The 25,165-nt window shown below is 36.3% G+C and overlaps 1 protein-coding gene across 1 annotated transcript in view; it reads right to left on the reverse strand.

The window, feature by feature from the left end:
* Window positions 1–25,165, reverse strand: part of KDM4C (lysine demethylase 4C) — a 439,327-nt gene that overhangs the window by 381,396 nt on the left and 32,766 nt on the right. The window contains exons 3-4 of the mRNA XM_090274104.1: window positions 24,855–25,030; window positions 23,646–23,760 (exon numbers count right to left, since the gene is read on the reverse strand). Of these exons, the coding sequence (XP_090130230.1) occupies window positions 23,646–23,760; window positions 24,855–25,030 (291 nt within the window). The remainder of the gene's footprint in view (window positions 1–23,645; window positions 23,761–24,854; window positions 25,031–25,165) is intronic.

Raw genomic sequence — 25,165 nt, forward strand, 5'->3', positions numbered from 1 at the left:
GCTACTAGAATAAATCTCTTAACTATTAAAAATACTAATTTTTAAGCTTTTAAAAAAAGATTCTTCTTTTCCTCATTTGGCTCTTAAAACCCTTATCACAACCCAGTCAATACCTACTAGAGTGCTGTGATCCAAACAAAAGACCGCCTACCTAGTCGCCACTAATTTCCTGGTAAGTTAAACCTGGGCTAATTTATATTACTGTCACTAATTTATATGGCTCTAACAAGCCATTAAGTTTCAAAGACAATGCATATGGAGAAAGAAAAATAAAACATCGTTGGTCCTTTCAAGACTTCAAAATTCAATCCATTTCAGACACTAATATATGAAAATTGTACATTTCACTAACTAAAGTGAAAGCTTTGGTTCACATTTTAAGATACACTAAGGATTTCCTTGGGATCTTTACATAATAAGAATAAAATTAGACCCATGTGAAATTCATTTTGCTTTAAAGTTAATTACAATGTGTAACATGATAGCTCTTTTTTGCTTCTCCTTATCCACAAAAAGATATATCACATTACTTAAACTTCTTACTTTTAAAACAGATCATTTTCTTTTTTGTATTTTTACACATCAAAATACCTACAATTATACAACAGTGCTTTCTTTTCTTTCTAAAGGTCTAGATAATAACCAATGTAGAGCAAATTTTGAAAGAAACAAAAAAATTATAAAACAAAAAGGGCATATAAAAAATTATTTGCCTTTAAAAGGTAAATATGAGTATGAAAAGGAGAGCAGGGAAGAAAAAGGGGGAAATATACACTCAGATAATAGCCAGCAGAGAGCTTGGGACTCCTGCTTTGATTCCAGACAGAAACAACCCCAATCCTCTTGAAAGAAAAGCATCACCATCGAAACCAGGAAATTTTCCATAAATTAAGATCAAGCCAAAGCATACAACCAAAGAGGACCCTCACCCAGGGAGGCAAGTCAAGATCAAAGAAAGCAGCAAAAAAACACTGAAAAAGCATGCAGAACGCTCCCCCACCTGATATCAAGGACTGTTGATCTCAGAATGATCAGAGACATTAAAAAATATAAAATGTTTAAAGGTATAAAAACTGGGATCACAAACACAAGCAAGTAAAATAAACTATTTGGAATGACCAGTCAGATATGCAGGGGTAAGGTAGACTTCTAGAAGTAAAATATATCATTATTAAACCAAAAATCTCAATGAAAGGGTTAAACAAGAGAAGTAGTTAATCAGAAGATAAAATTTAATACATTAACACACCATGCAGTACAGAAGCATAAGATGGAAAATCTGAAAAGTAAAGTAGAATAAGTATGTCTAAGGTTCATGGGATCAGAGTCCCAGGAGGGAGAACAATATAAGAATAGATAAATTAATAAAAGACAAGATTGATTAAAAATAAATTACATTAAATTAGTCTTTGTTCATTAAAAGACTTTGTAAATAAGCCTATCTCTAAAAATTTTGATGTCAACTTTACTTAACCTTAAATACACTGTACTGAATTTACAAAGCTGAGGCATCTCAGACATTTACCGATGCTACAGCTTTTATTTTCCAGTGGCCAAAATACCAAAATGCCTATTGTATTTGTAGAATAAAAACTACTTATAAAATCTTCATTAACTCCTACTCTTGAAGATGATAATCTTCTATGTGGCCAAATATTTGGGCTCATTCTGGACTTAGGCATTTCAATAATTCTTGGTCTTTTAATGCTTTTCATAGTTAAAATGAGGGTAAAAATAAGTAATTTCTATTTGTATTACTTTTCAAGTATTTCTGGATAAGGGATTCCAAAAAACCAAAACTTTTGTTTGATATAAAATACAGAATTGATCTTTCCACAGTAAGACAATTACTATAATGCTTTTGCTATATACCTTATACAGTATTTTCCTTTCCAATTAGTTACCCAATACTTTTATATTTGTAAACATGCTTTCACAGCATACCTTGTATACATGTAAAGATAAGTATTTAATTCTCACTGTTCATTTCTAACTGATTAAAAATAAATTAAAACTACAAAAACTGTGGTAGAACTTTACTTGCTGTTCTGGTCCTGGTGGTACTCAACTTTGGCCAATAACATACTTACTCAAGAAACCTTCCCAAAAGAGTATATAACAGGATGAGAATCTGAAATGACTTTCAATACCCCCTACTAGATACTGGCTATTTTATCAAATATTAAGTGTAAAACAAACACTTAACTGACAATCAGTAAAACTGTGGATGGCTTGTTTTTAACTCTGTAGATAATATGTAAACAATTCAAAAGTATGTTCCTGATTTTGAGATACCAAGTGATATTGTATAGTTGTCACTTCATTGAATGTGTTCAACAGTCCCAAGAAGTTTATAAAGTGTGTCCTTTATTAGAGCTTCAGGAGCTAGAATTAAAATTAATTGGTTATTACAATAAAAAGGACACCACTGAAAATAAAAGAAACAAAAAAATGAAAAAAACAAGCCACAACTGAAGCAAATAACTCAGCAAATACAGCTGGCATTGTTTTGGTATCCAGGATACATGAAAATATCCAAGTAATAAAAAGTCAAACAATCTAATAGAAAAATAGGCATAGGACATTTTAAAAGAGTCTCATATCAACTGTAATCAGAAAAATGCAAACGCATGCACAAGACATTTTACAGTTATAAGACTGACAATAAGCAAAAATGTGAACAATATTAAGTGCCAAAAAGGATATATGTGTAAGTATGAGGAAATTTTTGGAAGCAATGAAACATTCTGCAACTGAATTTGTGGTAATTGTTGCACAAAAAAATCACTGAAGTTTACATTTTATAGTATGTAAATTACACCACAGTAAGACTGTCTTAAAAATAATTATACACTGCTGTAGGAGCATAAATTGGTACAAATCCTTTGGAAAACAATTCAGTATCTGGGGTAAAGCTGGACATTCCATGAGGCGGCACTTCCATTCATAGGTGAATGCTTTAGAGAAACTTCTTTACATATGCAGGAATCATGAACCGGAATATGTTCATAGTAGCAATTTTTTTTTAAGAGAAAAAAAAGAAAATATCCCCTGGCAGGAAAACAAAACATAAAATGTAACTTCACAAAATGAAATATTATAAAGCGATTAAAATGACTGAACAATAGCTCACATGAAACCTACTGTTCAGTGAAAAAATATCAAAGTTTACGATGGGGATAAAAATGGTGATAGAAGGAGACTTGACTTGGAGTTATGAACACACAACACAATATGCAGATGATGTATTAGAGAACTGTATGCCTCAAACCTATATAATTTTGTTAACCAATTTCACTCCAATAAATTCAATAAAAAGGGAAAAAAGAAAAATCAAAGTCCCAGAGGACTATATAAAGTGATACTATTTTTAATAAGGTTAAAAAATAAGCCAAACTAAATACATAGTTTTGAAATATACATGTGTGAAAAAACTTTTTCAAAAGGCAAGACATCAAATGTAATACAGACATACCTCATTTTAGTGTGCTTTGCTTTACTGAACTTCACAGATAATGATTTTTTTTTTTTTTATGAATTAAAGGTTTGTGGCAATCCTGTAAAGAGCAAATTGAAAACCCTCTGGAAAGGATTCACCATTTTATATGCCATTAAGAACATTTTGTGATTCATAGGACAAGGTCAAAATAATCAACATAAGCAAGAGTTTGGAAGAAGTTGATTCCAACCCTCATGGATGACTCTGAGGGGCTTCAGTAGAGGAAGTAACATGATGAGGTAGAAATAGCAAGAAAAGTAGAATTAGAACTGGAGCCTAAAGGGGTGACTAAATTGCTGTAATCTCATAATAAAACTATAATGAATGAGGATTTGCTTCTTACGAATGAGCAAAGAAAGTAGTTTCTTGAGTAGGAATCTACTCCTGGTAAGACTGTTGAAATGACAACAAATGATTGTTAATATTACATAACCTTAGTTGATAAAGCACTGGCAGGGTTTAAGAAAACTGACCCCAATTTTGAAAGGAGTAAAATGCTATCAAATAGCATCGCATGCTACATAGAAATCTTGAAACATAGCAAACTTTAGTGTTGTCTTATTTTAAGAAACTGTCACAGTTACCCTAACCCTCAACAACCACCACCATGATCAGTCAGCAGTCATCAACATCAAATCGAGATCCTCCGGCAGAGAAAAAGATTACAGCTCACAGAGGACAGATGATGGTTAGAAATTTCCAGCAACAAAGTATTACGTAACTAAGATAGGTACATTGTTTTTTTAGACGTAATGCTATTGCACACGGAATAGAGACTGTAATATAGTATAAACATAACTTTTATATGTACTAGGAAATTAAAAAATTAATGTGATTCACTTTATTGTGATATTCACTTTATTGCTGTGGTCAAGAATCAAACTTGTAATACCTCTGAGGTATCAGGCTACCACTGTGTGATGAGGTGGGTAGCAGGGAAGGACCATAGAAAAAGTGGCCCATGAGCAGTATCATTAACATTCTAGTTGTTGAACTTCATTGAGGATTTGAGGTATTCAGCGAATCACTGTGTTTTACAACTTAAATATGTTGCACACAGATAATCAGATACTGTATTCCAAAAATATGATAAAGAAAAAAATCATTAAAAAGAGAATATTTCCTGTGTCATACCCCATGGCACCATTTCTGTCCTGGCGCCTTATCTTACTGACAAGGAGATGGTGGTATATTTCTTGAAAACGGCAACGGCATTTTCTTAAACAGTAACCTCTAAACAAACATCTTCATGGCTCTGACAGGCTTTGACAGACGGTACAAAATACAAATTGCTGGGCTGCAGGTTGAACTTATACATAAATGACAACTGCAGAACAGAATTCTTCACAATTCTGAGTCAGAATCAACTACTGAATATCTCATTTCAATCTCAGAATTTTTGCCTCATTTTGCTTTAATATTGCCATTGGCAGTAACTAACATTTATTCAGTGCATGCTATGAAACAGACCTTGAACTAAAGGTCTTCTTTACATCCTCTCATTTTAGCCTATGAGGGAGACACTGTTATCATCCATTATCCGTGCCACTTTAAAGATTAGGAAACTGCACCAAAGGGAAATCAGATTAACTTGCTCAGGATCTCACAACTCATAATTGTAGAGCTGGGATTCAAGGGAAGAATGGAAAAGTCCCAACTATGCTGGCTCTACTGTGTCTGAAACCAATGTGGCCAAACAATGAGCCAGAAAGTCAACTCTGAACTACATGATTTTTACATAATCATGGAGGGAAAACTCCTTCCACCCACCAATAACTAGGAAGGAAAGTTAGTACAGATGCTCCTCTACTTAAAATGATGCTATACCCAGATAAACTCCTCATCGTCGGCAGCCGTCCGTCTCGAGAGACGATGGTGTAGCTTCTTAAGAGTCTATCTGCACCGCCGAGAATGGCTGTGCAGTCCGACTCGGGAGTGACACGGTATCTGTCTCCTCCCGTGTTGAATCGACATCTTGCGATGACGCTGGAGTGTCCTCTCCAGTGAAGCTGAAGCTACAGAGCCTGGGCAGGGTGATATGGAGGGTCTGCTGTTGCCCATGCAGCAGACTCCCCCTCTCTTCGCAGCTGAAGGGTCCAAGGGAAAGACGGAGTCAATACAGCTTGGCTTCAGGTGCGCCGCAGGAGTTGCCGGTGTTGACTACAACGTCAAACCGCCTTAGGGACTCCGGCTCCGGATTTTCTGTCGGGGTTTACTCCCTTAGCCTTTCCGCTGAAGAGGTATGCCGCAAGGCAGCGGAGGTTTTTTGGAATCAGAGTTTTCCTTCTCTGATGTACCCTGACTGGAAGATCGAACCAGCGACACTTAGCTCGCAGGCCGACGCTCAATCCACTGAGCCAAACCAGCCAGGGCATTAAACTCCTCATAACTTGAAATAAAATCATAAGTCAAAAATGCATTTAATACACCTAACCTACCAAACATCATAGCTTAGCCTAGACTACCTTCAATGTTCTCAGAACACTTACATTAGTCCATAGTTGTGCAAAATCATCTAAACATTGAATATACTGTATAGTATCAGTTGTTCACACCCATATTTGCATGGCTGACTGGGAGCTGTGGCTCGCTGTCACTGTCCAGGATCACAACAGATATCGTGTCTTACATAGCAAGCCGGGGGAAATATCAAAATTCAAAATTTGAAGTACTTTCACTCCATCAGAAAGTCAAAAAATCATAAATTGAAACATTTTAAGTCAGGGACCATCTCTAGTTTAGTGATTTTGTTTTTCATTTTCTGGTTTGTTAAAACACTACCTGGTAAGAAAATGACTTGAAAATACTGGCTTAGGCCAATAGCAGGACTCGTGGATCCACTCACAAACATGCATCCTATTTTTTAAAATCACAGAAATAATAAATAGAATTGTTAACTTTATTTAACAAATCTACCAACATGTGGCCCTTGCAGAATATCCTAAAGGGAACCTAACTATGGGAAGCCCTGTTTTCCTTTAAAGAAGATCAATTATCTCAACATTCAATAAAACAGTAAAATCTCATATTCAGACCCTGACAAGTTAATTTTACATATAGAAAACTAAATTCACAATTATCTTTAGTAATATATTTATATTTTCTAGACAAATAAGCCCTTCGTTCATCTCTTTACAATGTATTATACTATTAAAGAACATAGTATTGCAATAACATTGTTTTATAATAAACTTTTAGCACAGAGACTGCCCAGTACTTAGTATCTATTTTCACCTTCTTTACTAATAGAACCCCATTTAATTGAATGAACAATGTTGTTTGATAAAAAAGCCTACATTTCTGCGTCCCTTGCAGCTAAAGTTAGTCATGGGACATGGTTTTGGTCAATAAATGTAACTGTTCACAACTGGGCAGGGCTTCCAGAAGAAAGCTTTGAAGGGGCTGTATCAGTCAACACAGGTCCTTTGTGCCCTTTGCCCTCCTTCTGCTTCCCTCCACCACATACCAGACATGATTAATAGAGCTCAAGCAGCCACCAGGAGAGCCCAAGGGTAAGGACCTCCTCTTGAAAATGGCCAAAGAAATTGCTATGCATATGGGTCCATGATGACATCATGAACCAACATACTAGCTCTGAACTGCCTGCCTCAAATTTTCATATGAAAACTAAAGACCTAATTTGTTTCAGCCATTGATTCTAAGGTCTCTTTTCCTGACTTCAAAATAATGCCTGACTGATACATTTTCCCCTTAGTAACCAAATCAATTGGTCTTTACCTCCCTCATTCTCTAATGGATTATAGTAAAAATGTAATATATCAATAACTGTGACACTATTGTGAGCCTACTAGAAGTAAAATCCACTTCTATTTTGAATGATACCAAAGTATGGGCTAGACTTGAGCCTTCTTATAATAACTAATTCCAGGAAAATCCCAATTTAGATAAAGAATATATCTGTTTCTCCCAATTTCTCTACAGGACTCTTATCTACCTTTTCTTCTGTTTCTCCTAGTTGTTTGTTTTTTCCACCTAGCTTCACTTCTCTCTCACTGCTGTTTCTCACTTAAGGCAATTTTAGATTTAACACACTCATAACACTTGGCAGAGGCCTGGTAGTGTTAAGTTTTCCTTTCATTCTTCATTAAAAAAAAGGGCAACCTAAGGAATTTTCAAAGGTTTCATTTTTATTCTTCAGTGTAAAATTTTGGATGATATACATAGGCTCAACATTATTCCTTCAATGAAAGGGAAAACTAACAATAATATTCCTAAATATTAAATTATATTTTCTCATTGTAGAATATCTGGAACATAAGTTTTTTTAATTCAAACTTACTTATAAACTTGAAAATAAAATATAACCATTTTATTTTATCATCTAATGATATCTTCCTCTAAAAAATTCTTTAAATTAAAACATGATTAGAATCATGCTGCTGGAATTCAGGACTCTAACTCTGTTCTAGTGACACCCAAAAGCCCACTCACAGATAGGGACTTATTTTGAGGAATCCATGCTAAAAAGCTGGTGTGTGGAAGCAGCTCCCCAACCTCTCGATCTCCGCCAGACCTGCTGCTCTCTTATCATGGTCAAATAAACAATTTATGAGGAAAATTGTATATAATACTTGTATATAGTACTTGTATATAATACTATACAATGTAAAAACTCTATACAATACAGTATCGGCCTTTCGAGGTTTGGCAATATCTCTATACACAGTTATCTTGGTTTCTTCACTCACCCTTGAATTGTAAACATTTTCTAACATTTATTTTATTGTATATATTACTTCATGTCTATAACTATTTGTATCATTATTTCCCTTTGTGATATACATTCTTTGCTGTAATTTAAAACAAATGGAAGATAATCTTGGTGCAAAAACACTGATCCGTATATCTGCTCATTTCTAAAAGATTCTAGAAACAGAGCGAATAGATCAACAGTTCCTTTCTGACAACGGTTATTTGAATCTTTCTACCCTGTTTATGAATTCCTGCTTTAAAAAAAAAGAAAAAGAAGAAAACCACCTTCTACTTCTTAAAAAATCATAATAAAGATGAAATCTATATTATCTTCATTTTTTTTTTTAATGGGGAAGAATGGGGCCAAAGTCGGAAAAGGGCTTCAAATACATAATGTCTTATCAAAGACCTTTTGTAAACCTGCAGGTAAGTCTAGGGCTACAATGGGAACTAAGCTACTAAGCACCCAGTGAAGGCCCTAGCAGATAATAATGCAAGAGAGGAGGAAGTCCAGCATAGACAATATAGTTCAATCTCACAATCCTTCTTGCACAGTCTAAAATTGTAGAAAGGAAAAAGGAGTTGCCCATCTCTGCCACTAAATTCATGCCATCTTTGATAGATCCTAACATTTCAGTCTGAGGTTCCTTACCTACAAATACGTTGGCTACCTTAGCTAATCTCCAAAACTCCTTCCAGGTAAAATCATCAAAGATTTTATGACCACCACAAAATGCAACACTAAAAGTCTGGTTTTTGTTGTTGTTGTTATTGTTGTTATTATTTCACTTCAGGGTTTCATGTTCTTTCCCCTTCAATAATTCCCACTGATGTTTCCCTAACACTTCTCCATGTACGAGGCCTATCCAGAAAGTATCCAGCCATATACTATGAAGAAGACATTTATTGAAGAAGATACAAGAAAAATTGTACAAAGGACAATGACACCTCAGTCTTCTTCAAAGTAGGCACCTTGAGACCTCATACAGTTCTCCTAGTCACCATCAGATGACCCATTGTATTTTCATCTCTTTCCTTTCAAAGGTGATTTTAGTTTTGGGAAAAGCCAGAAGTCTCAGGGTGCCAAATCTGGGCTGGAGAGGGGGCTGAGTAACCTGGGTAGTTTGATGTTTTGCCAAAACACTCTACACTAAACATGATGCATGAGCGGGTGCGCTGTAATGAACCCGCCAGTCACCAGCTGCCCATAGCTGTAGCCTTCTAAGCCATCCAGTTTCCATGCAGGAATGTTCAAGCTTAATGCAAACTTTGATGCAAATTCATTGCTCTACTCACTCAAACATTTTGAATGAGATGACCAGGCAATACACGTGCTCACTCAATAGTGTCAACTGCCCCCACTGTCTAATACAGTAAAAGTCGTTATTGTTCATGCAAGCTCATTCCAATCCACCCTCCTTGGCTTCTATCGATGTTGCACAACCATTTTCGTGATATTAACTATGGCTGAACTTATTCAAGATAGACCTCATGTATCCAACCTACCAGGCATACTGATCAGCTAGTACCCTTAGAACAATTTAGCATCCTCATTCTTCACTATGGCTCACATGCTGATGCCCCCTGATGTCCTGAATTCTCAGATTCTCAGTCCCCCAGAAGCTTAACCTCTTTCTCTCCTATGGTACACAATATTCCCACCATCCATGGGTTACTTAGTCTGCCCTGTATGTGTTAGTTGTCCCTTAGAGAAACCATTCATGACTCTCCAGCTACCTGGTAAGCACCTTGCACTGGCACACACCTGATATCCCCAATGCTTCTCACACTCCCATAAATCATTCAGCATGAGACTCCACATATATTTGTAGATTTACCAATTTAGGACCTTATTGACCATCTAAGTGTACTTTGATGAGTGTTAAAGAGAAGAGTTAAAATAGAAATTATCAATTCTATCCAAATTCCTTTTAAATCATTTCTGACACAGGATCAGTTTTCCCCATGAACTTTCCAAGGTCAGTAGCTCCTTATGCTGAGGGTAACCTAATCTGTCCTGGGGCAGCTGTTGAGCTTTAGAGTCTTCCAGAGACAATACTGATTCTCTCCACAGTGATTCCACCTAACCCTATCACACACAAGACATTTGCAAGCAGTAGCCATATACTCTGAGGTCATCCTGTGACTGAGCTTTAACTTTCTTCCTTCAACAATTCCCTGGAATACCTACTCAGAAAACATAGCTTCCAGACTGATGGAACATTCTTGATGCAATGTGAACAGAACTACCATCACCTCCCCTGTCTGGATGACATAATTAGGGATCATGCAGGCTAAGATTTCATTCATTAAAGACCAGCCATAACATGAGGGCAGATATTAAGTTTTGATTAACTAGAAGCTTTATATCACAAAACTAAAATCTTAAAGTCATATTCTTAGAGGCCCATAACTATCTTTGCCCCAAAATATGTCTAAAATAATGACATTTTACCTTGAATGTGAAAATTACATATATAGTGTCCAGGTTTCAAATTATTTCTTATTTTAGGATAAATGATATCCTGACATGATAAAAATACAAAATGGAAAGAAACTCTGCTAGTGACTCAAATAGTTAAAACTGTTTAACCTCATTTGGAAAGACCATAGCTTTAGATAAATTTGTGTTCACAGGGCACCATCTGGTGGATGTAAGTATTTAAGCTACCCCATGTAGAGAAAGGAAAAAAACGGTCATCTTAAGACTAAATACTATTAAGACTAAAATTTCAGTGTGAAAAGAGTCCCATGCTTTAGCCAACAGATTTCTTATTAAATTCTAATATAAAATTCTAATACAAAAGAAATCTAGAACTCATAAAAACTCATCAAAGAATTCAGTTCACCTTCTTGAAGAAATGTTGCTTATTATAAAGCAAATATTTTAAACTGGGAGGAACCTCAGACAACTGTTAATTCAATCCCTTCCCTTTACAGATGAAGATTTTAAGGCAAAGACAGAGCTTCCCAAAAAATCACAGCTAGGGATAACAGGCACTGATTATGTAAGTAAATGGGTCAAATATTCTGTGCTGTTTACTATAGACTTCTGTTTCAAGAGGCTGCTGAAGAAAAGGCAGGAAATAAGGCAGTCAGTGTGTCTGGTACAAAGTGCCATTCTCTGGTTAGCAACGGCCTAGCCACCCAACTGTGGACTGTAAACTATGCCCACAATGACCCATGCAAAGCCAAGCACTATCATACCTTCCCTGCCTCCACAGCCCGCCTGCATCTCTCTTCAAATTAGATTTATCTGCTTTCTTCCCCTGTTCCAAAAAACCATTCTACCAATAAAAGTAAGACAGATAAAATAAATATTAAATCACCTGTAGAAGAACATCTATCATTCTGGGAAGTATTCACGATGTGTTAAAATGGGAAGGGGGAAGACAAGACCAAACTATGTTCACTGTGATACCATATCTGCTTTTGAAAAATATAATTATCAAGCATTAAATCGAGAAAAAACATTGAAAGGAAATACACTAAATTTTTTTGACAGCTGTTGTCCCTGAGTGCCAGGATTATGAGTGATTTAAATTGTATATAATACTAAGTTTTTTAATATTTAACATTTATATTAACAAAAGTCATTTTTATCTTTAAATGTATGCATTTGTAATCAGACTATGAACGGAAATTGGAAGCAGGACCCCATACACATATCTAACCACCAAGTACATGCATAGCACAAAAAAAAAAAAAAAATACGTTTTCACTAGCTCTCAAGTAGAAATACAGAGTGTAAGATATTATACTTAAGCCATAGATGGCTAGCTCAGTTGGTTAGAGCATCATCCCAATAGGCCAAGGTTGTGAGTTCGATCCCCAGTCAAAGCACATATAAGAAAGAACCAATGAATGCATAAATAAATGAAACAACAAAGCAATGTTTTTTCTCTCTCTCCCTTCCTCTCTCTCTCTCTCAAATCAATAAATTTTTTTTAAAGATATAATACTTTTGTCATAAGGTTTGCCAGGGTATTTTTCAAATATTTTTGAATTTTCTATTAATAAATACCTGGATGACAAAAGCAATTGACTAGAAAATTAGTATTAAAGGGAAATCACAGAAATATACATCCTAAGTCCATTTTCTGCTTATGAAAATTTGCCTGAGTTATATATCAGAATATATGGCATCAAGTTCCCTAGGAATTCCACAGCTGACAGTTTAAGAACCCTGTCTCCTAATGTGATGAGGTCTTTGAGGTACATACAAAAAATGTAGTTACCTCAAGGTCAGTAAACAAGAATGAAACGCTGTGGCCTTGCCTGAAGATCCTTCCAATATCTATGTAGAATGAGATCAGGGAATGAATCTTTTACTATCTTAAGGTATCATTTTCAAAGTGTTGTCTGGAAATCACTGGGAGACACCCAGACTCCAACAAAGGGTCTGTGGCATCAAAACTATTTTCATAATTATATCAAGACAGTATTTGCCTTTTTCACTCTCAATAGTACATGAGTATGAGATGGAGTTTCCCAGAGTCTACATGACATCACAACAGATTAAACGCAAAAGCAGATACAGGAATCTAGAGGTCTTCTATTAAGTTAGACATTAAGAGATTTGGGGAAAAAATGTAAACTAATGCCACTCCTCTCACTAAATTTTTTTGTTTAGGAAAATATAATCATTTTGTATAAAAACGTGTACGTTATTATGTAATGAATTATTTTTAATAAATTAAATATGAATACTTTTAAACATTCTCAGCTTCAATTCCTAATACAATGAACAATGATAAATATAACTTACATAAACAAAAGCTCTTCAAGGTCCACAGTAAATTATGAAAGTATAAAGGAGTCCTGAGACCAGAAGTTTAAGAACACTGACTCAGAGTACTAGTGTTCAGAAAAAAACACACCAGAGATCACTCTAATCCCTCCCTCTTCCTTCTCTTCAAGCACTTTCCAAGCCTCTTGCTATGATCAGGCCGTCTTGCAGACCATCATTTGATGATACTTTTTAAAGCATGATTTCAACCCTATCATTTCCCTACTAAACAATCTCAAACAGTTCTTCAAGAGGTACAGAATAATAACCAAAATCATTCAGGAAACTCCATGATCTGACCTCAGATTATTTTTTCAATCTCATGACATTTTCCAATGTCATCGATTCTACAATTACGTAGATGTGCACTTTACAGCAGATCTTATGATAGGGGCTGGGGCTGGAGAATCTATGAGAAATGATACCTGCCATCACTGGACTCAAAGTCTATTGCAGAAAAAGTCACATAAATATGGATATACTTCATTTCCTGTACTTATTTTCTAAATATTTGCTGTTAAAACATATATCTCCTTACCAAAATTTCATTGTCCAAATCAAAAAATATCTATAAAGACTCTGAACATTCACCCCTAGAATCATTTCAGTTGTATACAAGTCCAGGTAAGAGAATGCAGATGACAGTCCACTTGTATCTCAGCTGTTCTCCCAAAAGGATTATGTCTTGTACCCATATTAAATGTATTAGGCATCACTGCTATAATCTTCCCAATTATTAGTAATAAAAATATCTTCTGAGATGATAGAAAAGCCCAAGAAGAGCTCTTTCTTTCCAACTTGAGCCCGGCATAATGACTGCCACAAATAAGGGTGGCGAGAAAAAGGACTGTTCTGCCATCAACGAGGTAGTGACCAAAGGGTACACCATCAACATCCGCAAGCACATCCATGGAGTGGTTTCAAGAAGCATGTCCCTTGGGCACTCAAAGAGACCTGGAAATCTGCCATAAAGGAAATGGGAACTCCAGATGTGCACTTTGACACCAGGCTCAATAAAGCCATCTGGGCCTAAGGAATAAGGAATGTCTCATACTGTATCCAGATGTGGTTGTCCGGAAGACGTAATGAGGAGGAAGCATTATACATTGGTCATCTACATACTTGTCACCACTTTCAAAAATCTACAAACAATATGGATGAGAACTAACTGCTGATTGTCAAATAAAGTTCTAAAACTGCCTAAAAAAAAGAAAGAAAGAGGACAAGTGAGCATATGACACCTAGAAAAGGCCACACATTAGAAAGAGTTGGAGGTGACAAAGCACATGGAGGAAGGGAAGTATATGAAGCATGATCTCAACATGTCCCCATCTACTAAATAAAGCAATGTTTTGTTCGTGGAAAGTTTAGCTTTGTTACTTTAGACACAGTATTTGAAAAACTAGAGAAATTCCTTGTGCAATGGACTGATAGCCACTCTCAGTGTAGGAGACCACTGAGTACCAGGCTGGTACAGGAGAGGGTGAGGACACCTTCAGATACCTTCAGGTGGCTGCAATGGGGAAGAACATGATTCAGTGAGTGGGCTGAGTTTCAAAAAAGTCTGGGAGATTTAAGAACAGTGATATGGCACAAGTTGTACATCACCAGTGAAGCAGCTTCCCCTCACTGCGAGATGCTGCTATCTTCCTCCAGTGAACTGCAGAAAGCTATCAGGAAAAATGGTTACACGCAAAGGAAATTTTCAATCTTAATGTAATACATGTCACAGGTTATTTCAGAAGAAAGAAGTACCTCGACGTAGAAGATCCAAAAAAAGCTGAAGTGCTCCAAAGTGTGAGCCGTAATGAGGATAGCTAAACCCCTGGCCAGTGCACTACTCTGCAAACATCAGCTCACAAGGGCCACTACAGACTGCACTGCCTATAATGCTATGAGGGGTGCAAACCAGAAAGCCTGGGTGAAAGAGGAGGTAGGTGAGCCTCACAGGAGGAGCTATTTGTCACCACTCAACTAAGGGAAAATCTTGCAAAGATGACTCTTTTGGAATTAGACAATACTCTTGGAGATCCTTCTAGTGTTAGGGATTAGGGAGATAATAATCAGTGAAAGCAAAGCACATGGAACTTCATTTTAAACCTCATTCAGTGATTCACTCATATCATCATTAAGTGGACCACCGTTACACTCTATGACAGATACTAGTAGAAATGCAGCCCAAAGTAGCATAAAACACAAGCCTGAATGAGCCTCTTCTGAGCTCTCACACACAGAACAAGGAGATGCACTCCATCTTCAAAGGTTTGTGGAAGTACATATGGCTATTGGCTATTTCAGAAATGTTCTACCTTCTCTCTTTCCTACAGTTAACTGATGACTTTCATGACCCTTAGCCAAGCCAAGTTATCCACACAGGACCTTTTTCTCCCAGTTCTTTTTTCTGTACCTTCTTTTTTGTGTGTTTCTTTTTTTAAGAGGGCTGACGTTTTAAGTGTAAGTTAGCAAAGGCTATTAAAACTTTCTTTATTAGTAGACCAGCCCTTAATGAAAATATAACAGAAAATGCACCTCTATGTTCATTGCAGCATTATTTACAATAGCCAATACCTGAAAGCAGCCCAAGTGCCATTCAGTAGATGAGTGGATAAAAAGGCTGTGGTACATTTACACAATGGAACATTACTCAACTGTTAAAAAGGAGAAAATCATATCTTTTGCAACAGCATAGATGTATCTGGACAGTATTATGCCAAGTGAAGTAAGCCAGTCAGAGGAAGACAAATACTTATATATGGAATATAATGAACAAAATAAACAAAACACAATAGAAACAGGTTCATGGATACAGTAAACAGACTAAAGAGACTGACAGAAGTTAGATGGGGGGGCGGTTTGAGGGCTGGGTGGGAAAGGTGAAGGAATTAAGCAAAAAAGAAAAAAGAAAAAGAAACAAAACTCATAGACACAGACAACAAAATGGTGATTACCAGAGGGAAAGGGAGTTGGGGGGCTGTATAAGAGAGTAAAGGGCAGATAAATAGTGACAGAAAGAGACTTGACTTTGGGTGGTGAACACAGAATACAATAAACCCATGATGTATTAAAAAATGCATACCTGAAACCTATATAATTTTGTTAACCAATGTCACCCCAATAAATTCAATTAAAACATTTTTAGAAAACATTTTTTTAAAGTTCAGATCTTTGGATTCTTATGCTAATATTACTGTGACCAAGGAATCATGTAGGGCCACCCACCCGAGAGCACAGGTGGCTCTAAATAGAAACTTAGAAATCTAAGTTCAGGACCTTCTTTTAATTACAGAAGCTTCCTGACATCACCAAACATTTCAACAATTTCATTGCTTAAGGTATCAATGTAGGCAATGTATATGAATCTCATTCTCCTGAGAACATTCAGAATTTGATCCTATACCTCAAAAAGGTTTTGAGCATCTTTCTCCAAGAACAAATAATTATGCCCCTATATTAGAGGTTGGCAAAGTTTTCCTGCAAAAGGCCAGAGAGTGAATAGTATGAATAATATAGCTTTTGTGAGCCATATAATCTGTCACAATTACTCAACTCTGCCACTGCAGGGCAAAAAAAAAAAGGCTGTATGAGGTCTGTCCAGAAAAAGTCCAGCCATTGTTAATATAACAAGAACAGTTTGCACAACATCAGTATAATGTGGCAGCCAAGGAGAATGGACTGGAATGCACATGCATGAACAATAATAATTTCACTGTACTAATCAGTGGGGGCGATAGATGCCACTGAGTGAGCATGTGTACTGTGTGGCCGTCGCACTTAAACTGACTGAGCGAGTAGAGCAACGAATCTACATCAAATCTTGCATTAAGATTGAACATTCCTCCATGAAAACTATTTGGATTATTCAGGAGACTTTCAAGGATGATGCAATGAGTGCAGCAAGATCAAGACCATGTTAACTGTTTTTTGACTGGGAAGGTGTTGTCCATCACAAGTACGCCCCTCCAGGACAAACAATTAATAGGAGCACTACACCTCAATGTTTTTCATAGGCTGAGAGAGGCAATATAACACAAATGACTGCAGCTATGGGCAACGGGTGATTGGCAGCTTCATCACGACAATGCACCCATTCATGAATCATGTTTAGTGCAGAGGTTTTCAGTAAAACATCAAATCACCCAGTTGACTCAACCTCTCTACAGCCCAGATTTGGCACCCTACAACTTCTGGCTTTTCCCAAAACTAAAATCACCTTTAGAAGGGAAGAGATTTCAGACCGTCGATGAGATTCAGGAAAATAATGCCAGGGCAGCTGATAGCCATTCTAACAAAGGATTTTGCAGTGTTTTGAACAATGGAAGAGATGCTGAGAGAACTCTGTGAGATCCCAACGTGCCTACTTTGAAGGGGACTGAGGCATCATTATCCTAAGTACAGTATTCCCTCACTTATCGCGGGTATTATGTTCTAGACACCCCCCCCCAACGATAGGTGAAAATCCACCAAGTAGGAACCTTACATTTATTTTAGTATTTATATATATTTTAATCACCCTGGCTGGTTTGGCTCAGTGGATTGAGCGTCGGCCTGCGAGCTAAGTGTCGCTGGTTCGATCTTCCAGTCAGGGCACGTCAGAGAAGGAAAACTCTGACTCCAAAAAACCTCCGCTGCCTTGCGGCATACCTCTTCAGGGGAAAGGCTAAGGGAGTAAACCCCGACAGAAAATCCGGAGCCGGAGTCCCTAAGGCGGTTTGACGTTGTAGTCAACACCGGCAACTCCTGCGGTGCACCTGAAGCCAAGCTGTATTGACTCCGTTTTTCCCTTGGACCCTTCAGCTGCGAAGAGAGGGGGGGTCTGCTGCATGGGCAACAGCAGACCCTCCATATCACCCTGCCCAGGCTCTGTAGCTTCAGCTTCACTGGAGAGGACACTCCAGCGTCATCGCAAGATGTCGATTCAACACGGGAGGAGACAGATACCGTGTCACTCCCGAGTCGGACTGCACAACCATTCTCGGCGGTGCAGATAGACTCTTAAGAAGCTACACCATCGTCTCTCGAGACGGACGGCTGCCGACGATATATATTTTAAAGCTTTATAAATCCTTCCCACACACTTATAAACCATTCCTAGTCCCTTATTAACCCTTCCCACTCCCTTAATAACCTTTTCCACACTTATAAACACTACTTATGTTCTTAAACATATTCTACACTCTTAAACCTACGTAACTTTAACAACATACGTATACAGTACCGCAAAATCCTGCGATATAGCGCAAAATCCACGGTAAATAATTAAATATAATATTTTTTTAAATCCCGTGATACAGTAAGGGCGCAATAAGTGAACCACGATATAGAGAGGGACTACTGTAAAGTGTTTCTTATATCTTGTATCTTCTCCAATAAATATCTCTATTCTTCACAGTACATGACTGGATACTTTCTGGACAGACCTCATAAATATGTTAATGAATGAGTAAGGCTATGCTCCAATAAAACCTTATTTACAAAGAAAAGCAACAGGCAGAATCTGACTGCCAAGCCCTGCTCTCTATCATACACACAAAGGCTGGGTTCTGTCAATGCATGCCTTTGATAGTCTTGGTATTTCGGTTTAAAAAACAGTAATTGCTTAAATCATATTAGTGTTACAGCCGCCATAGACCCCTGCCCATGGTGTTGACAGACTTTTCAGTATAACCTAAGGAAATCAAACTCTGAAAGACGCAACAGAATGAATAAAGAGCCCATACACTCACGCCCTGGGATCTCCAGGCCCTTCTTCCTTTACTATCATGGCCCATTGTTTTCATCAACACCCTTACCCCCAATTCCTGTCTTGATCAACATGACAATGGGACCCCCCTGCCTGATGCTGCAAGACAAAGGAGAGGCTGCTACAGCACTATGGGTCCAGGGGCCCAGGCCCACAGCCCTGTCTCCTGCTTTAAACTGATCCCTGAGCCTCAGAGCCCACAGCCACTATTCCAGATCTGCCTCACTCTTCTCAAACCCATGTGCAGTAAAAAGCCTCCAAACTCAATAAAAATACTGAAACAATGCCAACGTGTAACTGGTTTTCAAACACAAGCAGTAAACTGATGAGCATAGTAAACCTCCTTCCATCCTCTCTAAAAACTCCCACCTACACACACAACACACACACACAAACTATGATTTATTTTCAACCATTCTTTTAACATTAAAGAAAACACTCAAAACTAGAAATTGGGGGGAAAGTGAACTACAAATTCAGTAAAAATACTGAATTTGGTCTTACCCTCAAATATACCTAGTCTCTGCCCCATTCTCCTCTCGTCCTCCTTTACCTGATTTGAACTTATTCCTCTAGGCCCAACTCAGATGTCCCCTTTCTTCAAGAAAGTCTTTCCTTCAGTGCCAAGACTGCTCTAAGTACCTCTCCTCCAGGCTCCATGGAACCCAACATTTGCCTTTATGGCTAAGTTCATTGTACCTCATTGCCCCACTGCCCCTCTGGGGATTATTTGAGAATGAGGATCTTTATTTATCTTTGTACCCTACACAAACTATTTTTCGTACCTCCCTCCATCCTCTCTAAAAATTCCCACCTACACACACACACACAAACTACGATTTATTTTCAACCATTCTTTTGAGATTAAAGAAAACACTCATAATTAGAAATTGGGGGGGGGGGGTGAACTACAAATTGATGACTATAATCCTTTCCAAAGTAATGCCATGAACCATAATAAGCCAGTTCCCAATACAATTTAATTATTGACCTAAACAGTTCAACAATACAAAGATACAGTAGTAACGAGCAAAACAGTATTTTCAATGATCATTCATTGCAATGATTTCAGATGTTCCTGACAGTTACATGTTATTCTTACATTCACTCTTCATCACTCTCTTTAATGCACTCTTTTTCTTATTACTCTCCATCCACCTCAAGGGGGCAAATACAAGTCATATTTCATTTGTTTGGATTTAGGTGCCTTGAGTGTGATTAGTTTTGTTTATCACTGACAGTTTACAACATCTCTCTCATGTCATTCTTTATGCCTCAAAAGCACTGAAAATGTCAGCTCAGCTCTGAAGCTACTAAATGCTCCCACAGAGCCTACAGAAAATCTATACCATACCATGTCTTGTCAGTCCTACCAAAATGACAGATTCCGCTTCCCAAATCTATAAATAATGAGGAAAGTTTAAAGTTGCATGTTTACAAACTAGTGGATTTTGTTTACTGGATTTAATAACTTAAGTTACTCAAATCTGAAGCCTAAAGTCAATGTTCGCTTGAAGCAATGCCAATGTGTAACTGGTTTTCAAACACAAGGAGTAAATGCATAAGCCTAGTAAACCAAAGTTCATCAGCTTCATCTGTGCAGGAAACAATTGTTATTTCACTATCAGATATGGAAAGCTATAGGGCTTTTTATGTCCGTTTTTCTTACAATGGTCCCCAAAAGCCTGCTTCTAACTCTTAAATTATATATGTAAAAAGGAACAAAGAACTTACGATCTGAAGGGGTGATTAGAAAAAAACAACTTAGACTGAGTTTTATTTGATTTTAGAGCACTCAGACATAACAACCTCTCAGCCTAGTATCTGGATGATTCCTCAGCTCACTTTTTCGGAAGCCTGAAATCATGCCAGGATACCACAGCAAAGAAACCACAGAGAAGGCCCAAAATAAACCATCAGCTCAGGGGAAATTTGCAGTTGACATCAACCTAGTTTTACACATTTCCACAACTACGAGATTGACTGTAAGTAACTGCTTCCTTAAAACTTGTGTGGGGGATAAGAGCACCTGGCAGCCTCTCTATTGAACTCAAAACTTTGTAAAAGCAATTTAACCTCTCTGGGCCTCAAGTGTAAAATATCAACAGTATTTACATGCCCCCACCCATTTCAAGGGAAATCCCACAGAACCCTGTTTAATAAGACAAGATGCCATGTTCTGTAAGAAAGCCTTACTGTTAATAGCACTCATTTTCCCAAAAAAGTAACCATAACATGTTAAACTTAAAAGATATTTAATATTACTTAAGAATAAATCAATCTTACTTAAGAAATACCAAAAAACAGCAACAATTTAATAAAGGTACAATTTGAGACTGGCAGTATAGAAACGGCTGGAGATAGAAAACACTGAAATGATGCTCTCGAGAGCAATACTGAAAATGCTTCTAAAGCCAAAATACTATTAAAAACTTCTCAGATCTTTAATGGGGAAACATGCACACATATGCAAGCACATACATACACAAATACACACAGTCACACAAACTAAAAGGCCAAAGGAAAATCATAAAAAGGTTATTTCTGCTTGGTAAGCTTAGGAGTAGTATTTTTTCTTCATAGTTTTCCCTATCTTCCATTTTTCTGAGTACATACTTCCTTATTAATAAACAGAAAATTCTCAATACAGAAGTTACTTACACTAGTGAAAAACCAGGAGAATGAAGGGTGTTTTCTCTTTTTTTAACATTTCAAACATATGCATATTAAGATGTCACATAATCCATCTTTGAGATTCAATTACCAACTGTTTGCCAGTCTTCATTGCACTAGACCCATTCCACTTTGTTTTCTGAAGTATCTTATAAACAAATGCCAGACTCCACGTTATTTCACCAGTATACTTTTCAGGTGTGCATCTTCAGTTGATAAGAAAAAATATTTATATAGCCACCATTCCATCATTATGTCTAATAGTGACAACAATAATTCCACAGTATCATCTAGTACCCAGTCCGTATTCAAAAATAAGAACAGTCCTTTCAATAACAGTGTTCAACAACTGGAAATCCATATAGAAAATTTGAAAATGTTACACTACCTCATATCCAGAATGTATAAAAAACTGCAAATCAATAAGAAAAGCAAGACGCAAAAGAAAAAGGTACAAGAGGCTCAAACAAGTAGAAGATACTACTACATACATCCAACAGAATAGTTAAAATTAAAAGACTGACAATAATAGCATCAGAGAGAATGTGAAGCAATGGGAACTCACAAACATTGCTATAGAAAGGTGTGAACTAGAAAGCAGTTTTATTTAAAGCTAAGCAGAACCCCTTATAACCACTCCTACACATATGAACTGTAGAGACCCTTCCATACTCTGGGAAACAGGCAAAACATTCACAGAAGTTTTTAGCATAAAGCCAAAACTAGAGGCAGCAAAAATGATCATTAGTAGCAGAACAAATAAACAAACTGTGGTGTATTGATATAATGGAATACACGGCAATGAAAATAAATGAACTATAGGTACACATGATACAGAAAAATTTAGGACTATAATAAGGTGTGATACAAGGCAAACAGGTAATATATACTGAATGATCGTCTAGTTATATAAAAATTTGAAATAAGATACAATTAGCTGCATTTTTTAAGAAAAGAAGGAAGTGATTACCTTAAAAGTCTGAGTAGTGATTATCCTTAGAGAAAAGGGGGACAGTATAATGGCTAAAAAAGGTATGTAGGGATACTCTAGGGTGCTGGTAATGTTTTCCCTGATGTCAGTAATGATGCCTGGCATTCACCTTACAATAATTCATGAAGATCTAAGTTTATGTTTTATGCATTTTCCAACTTGTTTTATTTTTCAAAATATAAATGGTATTAAAATACATAACAGACTTATGGAAGAAGTATCAATGAATGTAAATTCATTGGGTAAAACGCTGTTAGGGAAAGAATATTCATCTACTCTCTAGTAACACCCTATAGATCACTTAGTGATTATAAGGAGATATCCTTGACTGGATCCTTCAAATGGGGAAAAATTACTTATAAATAACATTATTGAGACAATTAAGGATCTATTAATATGGTGTGTATGTTAGATGATATTATGTAAATATTAAGTTGCCTTGTGATTAATAAACACATCCTGAAAGAATTAAGAGTGAACTGTCATGATGTCTGCAACTTACTTTCAAATGTTACAGCATAGAGACAAAGACAGTGACAAAAACATAAAGCAAATTTGCCAAATACTAACACCTGGTGCATCTGAGTAAAGGGTATTCAGGTGTTCACTGCACTACTTCAACCTTTACCAAGGCAAAAAGTTTTTCAAAATAGAGCAATGGGAGAGGGATAAAAGGTTCAAAAAAGGAAAAAAAAATTTTAAAAACAAGAGTTACCACATCAGGTGGAGGCAAAAAGGACTGGATTATATCTAGTGGATTATGCTCTCCTGAAACTGGAAAGACTGTAATAATATGCACTTTTTTAAAAGTCTCACAATTTGTGGAAGAAAAGAAGATAAGTCTGTTCAAATATATTTTTTAAATTATTAAGGGAAAACTAAAGGAAGAATACATTTTAAAATATTGCTTTTGCCTTAATATGGTATTCTGAGTATTTCCTGTTTTCCAAATATTTTCATCATGAGTTTTTTTTTTAATTTAATGTAATTTAAAAAATAGATAGCTACATACTATATATATTACTTTTAAATAATCAAGTATTTGTTCAATTAACTGGTTTCAATTTGAAACTACCAGTTGCAGAAATCCTATTGATGTGTCTTTACTTCCTCTTGTCCTGTGAGCAATTATCAATCACACAAAGCACAACAAATGACTACTTCTCAACTACCTAAAATGGTCACGGAAGTAGTAACATAAAATGATCCTTTACAAAGCCTATTATAAACATAAATATACCTCATCATATATGCTCCCATTAATGTCTGCACCATAGATAGGTGCCACAAAAGTTAAGTTCTTCCAGTACTTGCGCTCCAAATCTTCATAATCCAAGTATCTTGGAGTACAATATCTAGAAAATGTAGATGAAAATAATAACTGCAAAACGGTAAAAACAATTTTAAGATTCTTGTCCAGCCATTTGATTTAAATCACCTTCTAAACACAATTCTATCAAAATGAAAATACTATAGCAATTTGTAATGTCAAATTTAACAAGTGAATATGTATACATATGTATTTATCATAGATATCTGAATACTCTTAAGATCCCTCAATAACACTATAAAAACTTCCTATTTTTAATGAGTAAGGAGGAAACTTTGTTGAAAGTATCAATAATAGAAGCAGAAAATTAGTTTAAAATCCATTATTTTTAGCTTTCAAAATAGTTTTTTTAATCTTTAACCAATTATACTGTATAGTCATCCCTCAGTATCCATGGGGGATTGGTTCCAGAATCCCCGCTGTGGATACCAAAATCTGCAAATGTTCAAATCCCTTATATAAATGGCATAGTATTTGCATAAAACCTACCCATATCCTGTCATATACTTTAAACCACTCTAGATTACATATAATACCTAATACAATGTAAATGCTATGTAAATAGTAATTATATTACATTGTTTATGGAATAATGACAAGAAAAAGTCCATATATGTTCAGTACAGCCACAATCATCTTTTGCCTAACTACACAGTACATGTCAGCAACAACATAATATTTTTTAAAATATTTTCAGTCCACAGTTGGCCACTAATACAATAATGGTAGCCTTTCAAGTCATTCAAAGATTTTTTTTTCAAATCACTCATCTTCTAATATGTATAATTTATCATTTAAGACTTAAACATTGTCAAAGAAAATTTGCCTTACAAAGATGAATCATGAGTATAATCAAAAACTCATGACAACTAAAAGATAGAAAAACCCATTTAAAAATATTACTAATGAAATCATAAAACAAAGAACAATTTTCTTAGCATTAAACTAAATGTAAGTAGGCAACTACCTGAAGAATAGAAACAGTTAAATTAGGGTTGAAAGAGATTGTGCAGGAGACTCATTTTCATTTTCATTATAAGCTCCTTTGTCTACTTATTTTCTGACTATGTCCAAGTGTATCTTTGAAAGAAATAAAAATAGCAAACTAAATCCACTCACTTGCCGCTGTTGGCCAGTTGCCTGAACTCCTTCACTGTCATGGCTTTTTTCTGGATGTTGTATTGAGTGAACAGTCCAGACTGCCCTGTGACCATCTGCTGAATCGGTGCTGGGATGAGCAAATTATCAATGTCATCATAGCACTGCCTTGGCTTCCACTCCTTAGGAGGAATCACCTAAAAATAAAATAAAATATTATCCTGAAAATATTCCAAGTAGTTATTAGCTTGCATATTCCAACAGAATACAAGTGAAGAACTGTCAGCATTTCTATGACAAATAGTGTAAAAGAACCATGAAGATTCAGATTT

The sequence above is a fragment of the Furipterus horrens genome, unplaced genomic scaffold (genome assembly GCF_987537825.1).
Source record: "Furipterus horrens unplaced genomic scaffold, mFurHor1.1.pri manual_scaffold_4, whole genome shotgun sequence".
NCBI lineage: Eukaryota > Metazoa > Chordata > Mammalia > Chiroptera > Furipteridae > Furipterus > Furipterus horrens.